The following is a 14,421-nucleotide window of genomic DNA, read 5'->3' on the forward strand; positions in this document are numbered from 1 at the left end:
AACCTGCACGACCTTCATTCGTCTTTGGAACACAAATTAAGATATTTTAGATGAAAACTGAGAGCACTCTGACCCTCCATAGACAGCAAAGTCTCTACCATTCTCAAGGTCCAGAAAGGTATTAAGAACAAAAAAAATAATCCATGTGACATCAGTGGATCAACTGTAATTTTATGTAGATATGAGAATACTTATTGTTGCGCAACACATCTTTCATCAACATTTTCATCATGAGTGCATCAGGTAGTATAACAGCATGGAACTGTCTGAATGTATTCATTATGTGGTTTACTGAACATAGATCCTACATTTTCTTGACGTGTGTTTGTACTCAGTTCTTGTTCAGCCAGCATTTTGTTACAAACCATGCAAAAAAACACCCTAGTGCAATTTTGGAGAGTACCACAAGGCATGTCAAAGCATGTGTCATTGTGGTACTCTCCAAAATGGTGAAGAATTGTTGAATAAAGTTTTTTATTCAACAATTTGCCAACAATTGGCAACACAAAGTTTTCCCATAGCTTCATAAAATTACAGTTGGCCCACTGATGTCACATGGACTATTTTGTCAGTGTTCTTGGTATCTTTCTGATCCTTTAATGTAGTAAGACAATTGCTGTCTATGGAGGGTCAGAAAGCTCTCGGATTTCATCAAAAATATCTTAATTTGTGTTCCGAAGACGAACAAAGGTCTTACAGGTTTGGAATGATGTTAGGGTGAGTAATTAATGGCAGAATTTTCATTTCTGGGCAAACTATTCCTTTAAGATCAAGGTTTAAATTGGTGTTCAGAGCAGTACTTCACTTTCTTAACGCTAGAGGGGGTGGTCGCCTCAGCAATGAGTGCTATCAGGTAGTACAGCATTGAACTGTCTGAATATATTCATTATGTAGTTCACAGAACATAGCTGTTACGTTTTCATGCTGTCTGTTTGTACTTAGTACTTGTTCAGCTGGCATTTTATTACAAACCATGCAAAAAAATTCAGATTTCATCTGAATGTTAGGGTTGCATTATATTTTCCGTACCACCTCACTCGCTTCCTTTTATATTGCATCCCATTTGGATGTTTTTATAATCATGCATGTATCTATCCAGCTGAATGTCTCCGTCGTGTTTCTCGGCAGCACAGATGCTGGACTGGCCCTGTCTATTCATCCACAGGCCAGATGAATGAATGTCATTGCTAATGCATGTCAGATGTTTCTATTAAGCACTAAAAAGCCCCAGGACTCTTTCTTTGTTGATGTTTCATATAGTGAAGGCTTTAACTTTAGTTCCTGGACGCTGCTGTGGATCACACACATCCGCGTTTAGTGCCAGACTCTGGCTGCATATTTCTCTCTTTCTGTCTTTCTCACTCATCATCTCTCCCGTCTTTCTGTTTTTCATTGTGGGAGAGCACCACTCACCAACTTCACCCTCCCAGTCTGCACATAATGATACTGTTATATATGTTGCTCTCCCTGAGAAAGGAACTGTCATGCCCAACACTGTGACCACAGGGAGACATTTAAAAATGGGGAAGCAAACAGTACCATCAGCTGGCCCAGTTCTCAGCTTTTGATTTGACGCTAAACAAACTGTTCTAGCAGAGCATAAGAAATGGGTCATTGTTAAGATATAATATTTTATTCTATCTCAGCTGAAAGGGATTTCAAAAATGTTGTGATTGTTTTAAACCTGTATGACTTTCTTTCTTCAGTGGAACCCAAAATATTTAACTTCTTTAACTTTGTGTCCACACAATGAAAGTCATACAGTGGCATGCGAAAGTTTGGGAACTCCTTGCAGAATCTGTGAAATAATTTTAACAAAATAAGAGAGATCATACAAAATGCATGTTTTTTTTTTTATTTAGTACTGTCCTGGGTAAGATATTTTACATAAAAGATGTTTGCAGATAGTCCACAAGACAAAAAAATAGCTGAAATTATTAAAATAACCCTCTACAAAAGTTGTTGGTTCTTAATACTGTGAGTTACCTGGATCATCGACGACTGGTTTTTTTATTTTGTTTTGTGATGGTTGTTCATGAGTCCCTTGTTTGTTCTGAACAGTTAAACTGAGCACTGTTCTTCAGAAAAATCCTCCAAGTCCTGCAGAATCTTCAGTTTTCCAGCATCTTTTGCATATTTGATCCCTTTCCAGCAGTGGCTGTATGATTTTGAGATCCATCTTTTTACACTGAGGACAATTGAGGTACTCAAACAGAACTATTAAAAAAGATTCAGACATTTACTGATGCTCCAGAAGGAAACACGATGTGTTTAGAACCAGGGGGTGAAAACTTTTTGAATGTGAAGATCAAGGTAAATTGTACTTAAGTTGTGTTCCGGGAAACATGCAAGCATCTTCAGTTGCTTCCGAAGGGCAGTACTAAATGGGAAAAATATATATTTTAACAAAGTAAAAAATTGGACATCCCGTTCAAAAGTTTTCACCCCTGGCTCTTAATGCGTCATGTTTCCTTCTGGAGCATCAGTAAATGTTGAAACCTTTTTTAATAGCTGTGCTTGAGTCCCTCAGTTGTCCTCAGTGTCCTCAGATTTCAAAATTGTACAGTCACTCCTGGAAATGGTTCAAATATGCAAAAGACACTGGAAAACTGAAGGAACTGGAGAATTTTTTTCTGAAGAACAGTGCTCAGTGTAACTGTTCAGAACAACCATCACAACCTTCACTGGAGGAAGCGCTATATTGAATTATGAACTGTATTTTATATGTAAGCTGCCAGAAGTTAAAATAACTTGATGGATTTTTTTTGTGAGTACAGTTTTTCATTTTATCACTTCACAGCAGATTTTCATTTTGGGGTGAACTATTCTTTTTAAGACACTGTAAGAGAAAATCAGTAGAAAAATGTAAAAATAACTGGTAAATTATTGCCAGGACATTATCAGTCACGTTTACTGACATTTCCTTTAACCCTAATTCTAATACAGGTAAAACACCTATGTAAGTGATTCATAAATTGATTGTTTGAAGATCCTGACCAGCCTGACACAGCACTATTAAGTTGGATCTCATGTTTCCACTGTGAAGTGCAGTTTTTGTGGGCGATGAGATACTCCCACGTAAGTTGAGTCATGCTACAAGTCGAGGCCCTGACTTTCTCCTTAACGCCTCAGAAGACACTGAATATTTACACAAGACCTGCCACGCCACTCTGCTGTTATACCCATCTGGTGTAGGAGATGGTGGGAGAGCGCAATTCTTGTTTTTGAGTATGAACGTTAAGTGCTGGGTAGTATGACAGATGTCTTGGCTCTGGTTTATGTGCTAGGTCGACTTCCCTGGTAGATACAGACCACACACTTGGATCTCCAAGCGTCCTGTTACTGTCATCAGATCAAGGAAATATGTTGTCATTTCTGAAACACAGAGGAAAAACTGGGATAGATGCAGCTTAACAGAAATGGGAGGATGTGATGAAATTATGTATTATGTTTTTAGATCATGTCCAAGATTTTTCATTGGATGTTTTACTGCAGAAGTTTAGATTTACAAACTTAATCTAGATAGTTTAGCAGTAGTTCTGTAAACTACGGTTAAATTACAGTGGAGGGATGGTTGTTTGGTTTTTCCCGTCTTCCGATACTTATGATAATTTTTACTAGAATTCTTGGGATCTTTCTGATATTGTTCAATTGTTTATAAAGCTTTACCAGGTGATATTCCTGCCTGTTCTTGCTGCTGGAATTTTGCTTCTGGGTTGTGTCCTCGTGTATGGAAAAACAGCAACTCCATTCAGGTGTGCTAACATCCATAGATTAACTCGGAGAGCACTTCAGAGTTCCTAGAAATAAAGACCAGCTTAGTCATAATCACACTGATTTATTAGTGGTTTGTGTTAAGGTTTTCAAAACCCCTGACCCTAAGCAGTGGCTCCAGACTGAAAAATGATTAGGGATTTATTGGCCCCTGTAATAAACATTGGCTTTTAAACAAATTGCTTTAATTTAGCAAATTGCTTTTCTGGAAATACAGTATTGCCAAATAATGTTTTTTTTATACTGTATAATTTATTGCCAACAAAATGCTCTGTAATGGTTTGTTTAGAATCACATAGCCGAAAAATTACTTCTGGTTTAGTGAGGGAGGGAGTCCATTTCAAGTAATGCCTTTGATTGATTTAATGCTGAGTTTAATTCAAACTGATAATCAAGTCTGAATAGTTTGGGGATCTGTTTAAACAATTTGTTAAAAAGATTATTTGTTAACAAACAAGACATCACAACAAACACCAGCACACCCTCAAATATGTAATTAAAGAACACCGCCTCATGATGTCAAGATGATATCTGACAAAACCACCTTTTATAGATTTTTTTTCTATAACAGTAAAAAATACTGTCAAATGTATATTTTTCACAAGTAAAAACTATATAATTTAGAGCAAAGAACATTTTGCTTTGAGGACATACCTGTCTGACAGTCTTTGCGTGACACATTACATATGGCTAGGTTTTATATAAATAACTTTATTTCTTTTTATTTTTGTTATTAGTATTGTACATTAGGGTGTTTTGTGTTGCATCATGTTATTTATTTAAAGGGGTTGTTTACCCAAAATTAAAATTCTGTCATTAATTACTCACCCTCATGTCATTCCAAACCCGCAAGACCTTTGTTCATCTTTGTAACACAAATTAAAATACTTTTGATGAAATCCAAAAGCTTTCTGAGCCTGTATAGACAGCAACATAACTACCATGTTCAAGGCCTAGAAAGGTAGTAAGGACATTGTTAAAATAGTCCATGTGACATCTGTGGTCCAGCTTTTATTGTATGAAGCTATGAGAATACTTTTTGTGTACAAAGAAAACAAAAACGACTTTATTCAACAATTTCTTCTCTTCCATGTCAGCCATCGTTGCACATTTATGACAGTACCCCAATGCAAGGATATTATCTTAAATTATTAGGCTTATTGCAGAGAGGTGTACTGTTTTCCAAGACAAATGCTATAGACCTTGAGCCATATCTAGAGAAACCGTCAAAAGAACACCTTAGCAACCCCACAGCAACATCCTGGCAACCACCCAAATCACACTAGTATCATAGTGTTGAGTATTGCATGTAAAAATCTAGTTAAACTTGTTTGTTTGTGTCTTATGCTCTGTTGCTGTTTTAGATTGACAGCGCTAATGTTGACCCTCTTGAGGGAACGCCAACTGACTCACGCTATACAAAATCAGCAAGTCAAGACCAAAGATTTAAACTTTTAACAGGCAACACCCATAGATCTAAAGAATTCCCTGAGGCTCCGGAGACTGTTCGTCGACCTGCGACGCTCTTACAAAGACAAAGACGGAGCTAGACGAAGGGGGGAGTTTTATTGAGTGAGACTGCTTCTGCTGCCCTCTGTCTCTCATTCTCTCTCTCTCTCTCCCAGCATAAACATCTGTGGCTGGTTAATGTTAGCCCTGGAGCTAAGTGCAGAGAAAGGGGGTCTGGTTCTCACAGCAGCGATAGCAGTGGTAAAAGGGCAGGGAGGTGTGGTGGCGAACAGGCAACTGCTGCATAAACGCTCCTGGGCCGACTGCCCGACACTAATCAGAGAGTGAGGGCAAGAGAAAGCACTGTTAGGGAGGGTGAAACTGATAAGGGAAGGTAACAAGGGAGCATCTTGGGAACTGCAAGTGATGTAGAGCAGAGCCAGGAATCCAAAAAAGCTGAAAGCGACCCGGTTTGTCTCATGTGTTTTCTCAGCGATCGGGAGTTGAAAATAGCATGGCTTAGCCGTGGACTTCGGTCAGAGCGGCGGGGACTGATTTGGTACTGTTCTGTTTTATTGTTTGTTTGGTTTCAAAGCGTTTGTAGTGCGGTTTTGGCAGGTCATGCTGATCTGATAAAGACTGAAAGGTAAGAACAAGTTTAATCAGGAGGCTATTGACCCACAGGAAGCCTCAGGTGTATTCAACGAGGATCAACAAACAAAAGGATATAGAAAAAGAAAGGAGCAGTTCTTTGCCTCAAGCCCTATACAGTAAATTATATGGTAAAGATTAAGGAAACCTTGTATGATCCTATCTGCAAAGGTTTTCCTGAAGACAGTATCACTCTTCCTCTAGAATGTGACAAAGAGCTGTCAAGACTTTCATTGCACAACATTGAAGGATTTGTTAAAACCATTGCAGGTGTTTAACATAAGCAGACTAATAAATCACACATGGATGAAAAATAAACCAGTGCATGAAAAAGTAACTCTGCAAACAAAAGAAACTCTGCAAACAAACCTAGATTACATTTCAGAGAAATTTCATCTATCTGCCGGGGAATTGTTTAACAGAGGTTGTGTAGCGGCTAAGGTCAGAGATCACTTCTCGGTTCAGCTGTTTTCTGACAGATTTTTTTTTTTTCTGAAAGGAATTTCTGTTAGACATTCAACAAAACCATTGCAAAATTAACCGTTGCAAAACTTTTAATACTGATCTCCAAGGATTTTCTTGTTTATTGGCATAATAATAGACTTTGGATGGCTGTAGTATTTGTTATTGTGAAGTTTTGCAATTGAACTATTTTGAGACTCAACAAATCCCACACAAAACAAATATGAATGCAAATCTGTAGATCTCTTTTTTTGTAGCTTGGTAATGCAACATTGTTTAACTTGCTTGTTTTCATACAAACAGGATGGTTGGAGTGGCGTCTGTCTGATTCTTCCATCCAGTCAAATAGCCATCTTTCAACTTCCCCCTTTAAAGGGATTGTTCAACCAAGATTGTTCAAGTGAAAATTCTGTCACTATTTGCTTCTGTTTAACCATTTTCATTGCCCGTGCAATGAAAGTCAGGAGCTCCAAAACAACATCAGTTTTGGCAGAACACTTTAACACCAATTGCACCAATTCTTCATGAACTAACCCTCGGCAGTTGAATTAACTCAACGTTAACAGCACATTTAAAGACAAACCCCCATATTAGGCAAGTCCAGTTTACTGTTTCTCCGAGTGAACATGCCTCGCTAACACTGGGAACATTCCTACAGTCTTCTGTAATGGCATATTTTGGATTTCGAAAAGAAAGTGGAGAAAAATAGAACAGCATGTGATAACGTGGTGGTTCCAGAGGCAGCGTACGAAGACACATTATGGGATCATCGAAGCTGAGCTCCTTTTCACTGCCTGATTGACAGTTCCCGTCCATCCCCTCCAATGCTTTCCCACGCCACGGTAATTGTGGAAGGCAGTCAGCCGAAACCACTGGTCAGTCGCAGAATGGCCACAACACAAAGACGTGAAGAGAAAGCCGCCCAGTGTTTTCTAAAGGATCTGCTGTCCTCCACATACACACATACATAAGGATGCCTCTGTTTCTTCTTTTAGCTCTTGTCTCCGCTTGCCCGCAAAGGATTAACTCTTTCTTGGCTTCAAAGTGCTCATCGGATAAGATTCATCATGGATGATGGAATGAATGCATCTGTAATGATCTCAAAGAAATGGAAACAGCCTTGACATATATCCTAACACAGTTGTCTCATGTGTCACCACCTATATATAGCCACTTACCCCTAAAAAAAAAAGACTTCCAGAGTCTAACACAAGGGGGCAGCCTGTCCCTCAAGTTCAGCAGGGCTGCCACCAAACTCACTCTCATGTACACAAAGCAGCAATTAGAGGAAAATATGCTTTCATGTCAAAAACAAAGCTATTTGGCAGCACAATTTGGCCTGTCTGTGTGCTAATAACGTGCCGTAATCCTGCTTGACTGGAGATGAATTTGGAGGTTAGAAGCCAAATGAGAATGCTGGAGACGTTTTATTTACTCAGTCGCTGTAGGTTCCTCCGGTATGGGGAGGGATAAATCATCGCTTATGGGACGAGAGAGTAAGAGACAGAGGAGATGTAAAGAGAGAGAGAAAATGAGTGTAGCCAGAGAGCAGTGCTGAACAATGGGCTTTACCCAGCACACCCTTCTAATTCACTCTCACATCATCCCTTCCCAGCTGGCCTTGGAGAACCCAGAACATTACTGCCTGGCCCGGGCCACTTTAGGACTTCTCCAAGGCCCACTAAAATGCACTCACTCTCTTGTGTTCTATCAGGGTTTTATCAGGCACTCTGGAAGTGCTCTAGAATGTGTTCTGGACTGTGTCTTGAAAAGCGGATTTTCTTCTTTTAGTCTGCTCCCCTATGATGTCATCAGCTCGTTTCCCCCCTAGCGTCAATCAGGTTTCCATCCCCGCGGCATCACATCTTGCTTTGAGCTCAGGTGCTGACATGCTTCAGCGCCGGCTCCTCTCCGTCCTCATGTGGGTGGTCCTGGAAAGGCCTGCCAGAGTGGACCGAAGCACAGTGACAGGCTTGCTCTTGCGCTCATGTGTAAAACATAATCAGGCCGGTATGGAGCGGAGATGTAACGATTGCCTAAATGGCCGCGACGGCTCTGGCTCTCCTACTAAGCTGTGACTTATTGTCCCTGACGTGCTGACGCAGCGCTTCAAGAATCCCACTTTTTACATGCAGCCTCCCCAAATCTGGACCTCTTCTCGTCACATTTTCATAAACTAACAGGTTAGCGAGGGCATCCTTTAGTAAGGCTGCAAATCCTTTGCTGTGTCAGTCGTCCGCACGGCTTTGGTTTTAACACCAAACGTCTTTGAGATCAAGTGTATCTGGTTACTGACATAATGCTAATGAGGTGCGTTTACAAAGCTTGTAAAACTGGTGTGCAGAGAGGGGGGAAGCAGAGGCACAAAGACAAGAGGAAGGGGATGGAGTGACTTGCCTTCAGCTATGGATTTGAAGGTGTCATTCAATCAGCTCAGTGATGACTTCTTTTTGTTGTGTTTAAGCCCCCCATCTCTCTTTCTTTCTCTCTCAAAGTGTGGGAATTTTGCAGTGCTGGTGGATCTTCACATACTGCCCTTAGGCGACCAAGACAATGCCAGCTGGTTCTCTCCAGAACACAGGAAGGTACGGGAATGAGGGTGTGTTTCTGTTTGTTTGTGTTTGTCTTTTACACTTCAATAGACTGATACTGCAGGAATCTGGAATTTGGATCTACTCTTGGGGATCCCCCCCATTCCTTTTCTGCATTTATAAGATATATGTTTTCATTGGCCCACGCAGCCGAAAGGCTTTAAATGGTTTTCCCTCCCAGGTTTAACTCTACATGCAGCACTTCTAGTTAAATTTGAGCTCCATATAAAAAGTTTAGGATGAATGTCACCTTGAGAGGTTTGTCTTTGTTTCCAAAATTGCAAATGTGTGTGCAAACTCTAATGTGTTTGAATGCACAGGAAGTGGGGTCTCTGATTAGAGATGCTTTGGAGCCGAGGGTGAGGCAGTTCCAGGAGGCCAGATACCAGAAGGTCCAACCCAAAGCAAGGAAGGATCTCACCCTGATTGCCCCGCTTTATCTCGAAGGTATAGCACACATGTGCTCTGTTCATAAACCTATGGGTAGTATAAATGAAATTTGGAAGTACTACATCCACCATCACATGACCTGTGAGTACCAGTGGCCTATTAGTTGCATCACTTCTTTGACTACTTCTCTCCCATAGTCTCATGTGATGTTTTAGAGTGTTTATTAGATACAGTAAGGGAAAAGATTATTTGATCCCCTGCTGATTTTGTAAGTTTCCCCACTGACAAAGAAATGATCAGTCTATAATTTTAATGGTAGGTTTATTTTAATAATAAAAGAGACAAAATAAAAATCCAGAAAAACACATTTAAAAAAAGTTATAAATTGATTTCCATTTTAATGAGTGAAATAATTATTTGATCCCCTATCAATCAGAAAGTTTTTTGGCTCTCAGGTGTTACTAAAAGGAAGTGCTCCTATCTAAGCTTGTTATCTGTATAAAAGACACCTGTCCACAGTAGCAATCAATCAGATTCCAAACTCTCCACCATAGCCAAGACCAAAGAGCTGTTCAAAGATGTCAGGGACAAGATTGTAGACCTACACAAGGTTGAATGGGCTACAAGACCATCGCCAAGCAGCTTGGTGAGAAGGTGACAACAGTCGGTGCGATTATTCGCAAATGGAAGAAACACAAAATAACTGTCAATCTCCCTCGGTCTGGGGCTCCATGCAAGACTGCACTTCATGGAGTTTCAGTGATTATAAGAACGGTGAGGAATCAGCTCAGAACTTCACGGGAGGATCTTGTTAGTGACCTCAAGGCAGCTGGGACTATAGTCACCATGAAAACAATTGGTAACACACTGAAATCCTACAGTGCCCGCAAAGTGCCCCTGCTCGCAGGGTTAGTAACCTGCGTATATAGGCAGCATATCATAGCATTTCATTGCTAGTGTTGTTGCTGTTTATTATGCAATGTAGATATCTAACTGCATCATTTAGGTGAAGCCATTGGCATGCGTTCAGAAGACGGTGACGTACAAACCAATCCCTTAGGTTCAATAATGTCTACTAATGTTTAACTATACTGATTTATGTATTTTTGTTTTGCCCATTTGAACCACAAATACCACTGTACTCTTCCAATACAATTCCGAATGTACTTGTCAAGATATGTGAAATATCTGTTACACCTGCATATTTGACAATTTGCTATAGGCTATTGAAATATATAATTACCCATGATCAAGCTACAAGTGAAGACCTGCGACTTTCCCTCACACCCAGTTTAGAAACGATCTCTCCTTCATAAACAAAATCAAAGGAAAGATGTGTCTCAATGCAAGGTGTCAGTCTGTGGAACAATTTAAATAGTGAAATTAAAACTTCAGCATCGTTTTTTGTTTTCAAGAAGTGTGTAAAAGCATTACTAATAGAGAAATATTATGCTGCTAATTAGCAGGAAAATGTGATATTTGATTTATGACATTGTATATGTGCTGCAAAGTTGACATGTGTTTAAGCGCATCTCATTGGAATTGTAGTTTATTTTGTGTTGACAAGGGGCAGATATTATAAGTTTATCTTCTTTCTGCTCCCTTTCATTTCTTTCTCAAAAGAATGAAATAAAAAATGAAATGAAAATGAATGAATGAAACATGAAACGCGTAACACTACTTCACAGCTCGAGCACTCTGTACATGGTTGTCCCACAGCAGGAAGGGAAGATTTCAAAACAAAGTGGCGAAATTGAGGCTATACCTGCATGCCAGCAAGAATAAAAACTAGTTGAGACTAGGTAGCACTCCCCAGGAGTGTCTCCACCGCCCCCATAGAAATGTGGTGAATGTGTTTGACTTGGCTTCTTCTGCAGCAAATATGCTGGCCACCTCTGTTTTTTTTTTCTTGTTATTCTCTTGTTGTGTTTTAAAGGATTAATTCACTCCTGAAATTAATTAATTTTTCTGGTAATTTACTCACCCCCATATCATCCAAGATGTTCATGTCCTTCTTTCTTCAGTCAAAAAGAAATTAAGGTTTTTAAGGAAAATGATTTTTCTTCATATTGTGGACTTAAATAAGGATCAACATGTTGAAGGTCTTAACTGCAGTTTCAGTGCAGCTTCAAAGGGCTCTACACGATCCTATTTGAGGAATAAGGGTCATTTTTTAAAAAAAATTGTTTTGCTAGATAAGACCCTTATTTCTTGGCTTGAATCATGTAGAGCTGCATTTTGGAGCTTTAACCGCTGATCCCCACTGAAGTAAACTATATGGAGAAAAATCCTGGAATGTTTTTCTCAAAAATGGATGACATAGGAGTGAGCAAATTATCAGGATATTTAATTCTAGAGTAAACTAATCCTTTAAAACAGGGGTCCCCAAACTTTTTTCTGAGAGGGCCACATAATTTTCTTTTCTTTGAGGGGGAGCCGGGTCGGTTTCTAAAAGAAAATTCCATGTGCTGGACTGACAACTAGTTTATTATTATTATTATTATTTTATTATGATTTTACCTGTATTTATTATACCTTTTAATGCTAGAATAGTTTATTATTTTGTTATGCATGACACAGACAAATGATCATTTTTTTCAAAAGATATACAGGTGCATCTCAATAAATTAGAATGTCATGGAAAAGTTCATTAATTTCAGTAATTCCACTCAAATTGTGAAACTTGTGTATTAAATTTAATGCACGCAGACTGAAGTAGTTTAAGTCTTTGGTTCTTTTAATTGCGATGATTTGGCTCACCCACCAATTCACTATCTCAACAAATTAGAATATGGTGAATGCCAATCAGCTAATCATCTCAAAACACCTGCAAAGTTTTCCTGAGACATCAAAATGGTCTCACAGTTTGGTTGACTAGGCTACACAATCATAGGGAAGACTGCTGATCTGACAGTTGTCCAGAAGACAATCATTGACATCCTTCACAAGGAGGGTAAGCCACAAACATTCATTGCCAAAGAAGCTGACTGTTCACAGAGTGCTGTATGTTAACAGAAAGTTGAGTGGAAGAAAAAAGTGTAGAAGAAAAAGATGCACAACCAAGGCTATTTTAATAACTAAGGGACATTTTAGTTTGAAAGCCAACCTTAATTATCAAATACAGACATGATATAAGTAAAACATATATTTAAAATTACATTTTCAAAATATGTCTCTGGCATTCTTCAGAGGGCCGGTCCAAATGTAGGGGGGCCTTAGTTTGGGGACCCCTGCTTTAAAACTATAATGTGCTTTAACTGTATGTTGACTAAGGATGTTGGCATTTTTAATTAATTACGAACTACATTTGAACAACCCTAATGTCAATTCCTAGAATCCCAGATTTTTACTTGGTTTGTTGTCACTAATAAAAGTAATAAGGACTTGTGCAGCATTTTCCATCTTTCAGATCCTACGAGAACTTTTTTTGTTTTGTGTGAACTCGCTTAATTTTTTAATATTTCTGTAGTTCAAGAATTTCCAGTATTAGTAGTTTCTACAGTATATTTTATAAAGTCCTGTATAATTTACAGCATTGGCAAAGATAGAATGAACAGTCAACACTCAAATGATTCAGAATCAAGTTGAATTGAAATCAGATCAAATTGAGTCATAATCCATGATTCTGAATCAAATCGAAAGATGAAATCTGCTACTCACCCTAATTATTAAAAGATACTTCAAAGCAGGGCTGAGTACTGACGCAGATTTTGATAAGTTCAAATTTTGTTTCACAAGCTGGTGATTCTTACCCTGGAAATCCAGAGGTCTCGCGAGAGCACAATTTGAATTGTCTCTGCAAGACACTCTGGCATCGAGCAATGATGCAGGTTACTGCATTACGTAAGCAGTTGTGGGAACCAATCAAATCGGTGTATCTGATGTAGGCGGGACAGAGGCGAGCTAAACTGATGACGACAGCGCTGCGACATCCGAATCATGTAGTAAACTTTGAAAGATCACTGTTGCTACAGATGAACACCAGTTGTTTGAAACGGCTTTGGCCGCTACAATGAACGAGTTAGACTTGGCTTTTCATATAAAAGAGGAACAGAAAACCGAAAACTCGAAACGTTCCTTTGCAAGAAGGACGTTTATGCTGTTTTGCCGACTGGATACGGCAAGAGTTTAATCTATCAGTTCACGAGTTCACGCTTACATATAATTAGCCGGAGAATAGTAGTGCATGTTTGGCGTGCTGTCCGATTAAGGGCTCCGAGCTCGGGAGTGGCCCGAACCCAGAGTACCCCCCAATAGGAGTAGCGAGAACTCGGAGTGATGAGATGGGGTGGTGGAGGGTTACTGATAAACCATCAAGTGAATTGAGGTGAGTCAGCTGTATTTAAACCTATGGCGCTGATTGACTTGAGTGGGCTCCTCTTGATGTTTATGCTAAGTATCTGACGCGCTTCTCCCGAATTTTGTTAATGAAACATCATTTAGCTCTGCTGGTAGCTAAGCGTGTATTGTTGTGATTGGTCGTGGCGTTATCCAATTGTGTGCAGTAAGAGTTTCAAATGCATGCTTGGTGCCGCCCCTCGAGTTAGGCAGTTTTCATTGCTCGATCCCAGACCCTTAAAGGAACTGTATGTAAGAAATTTATTTCAGTTAATCATAAAATGGCCCTGACATGTCACTAGACATTAAGAAATCATGTTCATTTCAAATACTTATATCACTGACAACAGTGGTCTGGCCAGGATATTTTCATTTAAAAGTGAAAGTTGCAGCCCACAACTGATGTTATTGTTGTCATTTTGTGTTTTGGCCTGAGGCTCCACCCTCCAGCTATCTACTAATCACAAAGTCAGTAGAGTTTCGTCATCCAGGTTGCCAGCTCTGCTCTAGTTACAGCTGCAGCTACGAACTTGTCGGATAAAACATGTATAACGTTACGAAACCTAAAAGACCTCAGTATGAATCCGAAATACGTTGTGACAAAGTCCGAAATAAAACAAGGATTTGTATAGGAGATGCCTTTGAAAGATGGAGACGGCTGAAAACGGATCCTGCAGCTTAGCTGGCAACCTGGAGTCAGGGGGGAGGGGGAGGGGATACACCATTCTACAATATTTTGAAAGTGATTGCAGTACCAGTTTTGGCC

The 14,421-nt window shown here is 39.5% G+C and overlaps 1 protein-coding gene across 1 annotated transcript in view; it reads left to right on the forward strand.

The window, feature by feature from the left end:
* Window positions 1–14,421, forward strand: part of slx4ip (SLX4 interacting protein) — a 62,784-nt gene that overhangs the window by 675 nt on the left and 47,688 nt on the right. Inside the window, exons 2-3 of the mRNA XM_073834600.1 lie at window positions 8,832–8,921; window positions 9,248–9,374. Coding sequence (XP_073690701.1) covers window positions 8,832–8,921; window positions 9,248–9,374 — 217 coding nt within the window. The remainder of the gene's footprint in view (window positions 1–8,831; window positions 8,922–9,247; window positions 9,375–14,421) is intronic.

Source organism: Garra rufa, chromosome 2, assembly GCF_049309525.1.
Source record: "Garra rufa chromosome 2, GarRuf1.0, whole genome shotgun sequence".
NCBI lineage: Eukaryota > Metazoa > Chordata > Actinopteri > Cypriniformes > Cyprinidae > Garra > Garra rufa.